Below are 1,529 nucleotides of genomic sequence, written 5' to 3'. Positions count from 1 at the left end.
GTATGACTGAGGTGGGATGGGACCTTTAATGTGTTAGCAGTTTCCCAAGACAGTAGAAGGCATAGAATTAGGTTTGTGATAAGTAATTTCCATTAAACAATTTCAGTTTTTAATTTTGTTTGGTTAAATATGTACGTTATTACAATTTTTCAATGTGCCACAGAAAGAACCATACCACTTGAACTGATTAGCTCTTCTGTAAATCAAATGACTATTACCAGGAAATAACTCCATACCTCAAGAAATAACAGCCAGCACCTTTTTCCCAGGGGCAGGAATAGCAAACACCAGAGGACATCTGTACAAAGTGAAGGGAGGAAATTTTAGAGAAATCAGGGGAAATTTTTTTTAAACACACACAAGAGTTCTGGTGCCTGGAATGCATTGCTAGGGTGGTGGAGGAGGTTAGAACATTTAAGAGACTCTTAGACTGGAACATGGATGAAAGAACCATGGAGGGTTACAAGGTAGGTTGCTGTGTTGATAATCAGTGAGGAGGAGATGTTGCTTCCAATTCGTACTGATACGTCATGGTGGTGGGTGGGTGGGGATTACAGAGACCTGGAGTTTGCAGCTTCTTGACCAGCACAGAGGGAATAATGGTATTAAAGATCAAGCTGTAGTCCATTAATGTCTGTATGAGTTGCTGCTTTCGAGGTGATTCAGAGCTGAGCAGAGAGCCAGAGATATTGCATCTGCCATGAAGCGATTGTGACCAGAGGAGAATTGTGGTGGTCTTTAAAAAGAAAGCAGCCTCTCCCCTCCAAGACCCCCAGCACCCAGGCCAGGCCCTCTTGACTCTGCTCCTATCGGCTGCCATCAGATTCCTGAATAATCAATGAACCCAAGACACTGCCTGACTGTTCCTGCACGGCTAGTTTTAATTTCTAGTCACCTGGGAAGATGGTGAGAACCTGAAGGTTTGCACTCCGACGCTGGCCGCCAAACCCCGGCATGACGGTGCCTCCCGATCCTGCTTTAGGGGGTTGCCCAGGCCGGGCGGGCCGAACGGTCTGTACCCGGAGCTACAGCCACCCCGCTCTTGCGCCCGGGACGCGCCTCTTCCTCCGGCCGCGCGCCCCCCTCGGCCGCGCGCTCTCTCCCCTTCCCCGCCCCCTCTCCCCCCTTCCCCGCCCCCTCTCGGCCGCGCGCTCCCCCTTCCCCGCCCCCCCTCGGCCGCGCGCTCCCCCCTTCCCCGCCCCCCACCTGTCTCGGTTCGCTTTCACCGCAACCAGCGAGAGAGGGTCGAGAGTGACGGGGGGGGGGGTCTTAGAATCTTCCCGGCACGACTCGGTTTCCCGCGCCCCCGCCCTTCAGCCAGACGGGAGTCATTTCGCGCCCCCGGCCCGTTCTCTCTCTCTGTCTCTTCTCCCCCCCCCCCCCCCCCCAAAACCCACCCACCCCTTTCCCTCGCGCCGCATCGTGTCCCCGCTTCGCGCTGCCGGACCGTTATTATCCGGAGCAGCCGGGAAGGAGGGAGCGAGGAAGGAGGGGAGCGAGGAGGGAGGGAGCGAGGAAGGAGGGAGCGA

At 54.9% G+C, this 1,529-nt stretch overlaps 1 protein-coding gene across 2 annotated transcripts in view; it reads left to right on the top strand.

Moving 5' to 3' along the window:
* Positions 1-422: 422 nt before the first annotated feature.
* LOC138742690 (profilin-2-like) overlaps positions 423-1,529 on the top strand; it is a 54,199-nt gene continuing 53,092 nt past the window's right edge. Inside the window, exon 1 of one of the 2 annotated variants that reach the window (XM_069897427.1) lies at positions 423-467. In XM_069897427.1, the coding sequence (XP_069753528.1) occupies positions 438-467 (30 nt within the window). In that variant the 5' untranslated portion in view covers positions 423-437. Of the gene's footprint in view, positions 468-886; positions 907-1,529 lie in introns of those variants that run through there. The other variant, XM_069897430.1, reaches the window with a different exon arrangement.

The sequence above is a fragment of the Narcine bancroftii genome, chromosome 9, assembly GCF_036971445.1.
Source record: "Narcine bancroftii isolate sNarBan1 chromosome 9, sNarBan1.hap1, whole genome shotgun sequence".
In the NCBI taxonomy this organism is placed as follows: Eukaryota; Metazoa; Chordata; class Chondrichthyes; order Torpediniformes; family Narcinidae; genus Narcine; species Narcine bancroftii.
This window is presented reverse-complemented; position numbering and strand designations above follow the sequence as displayed.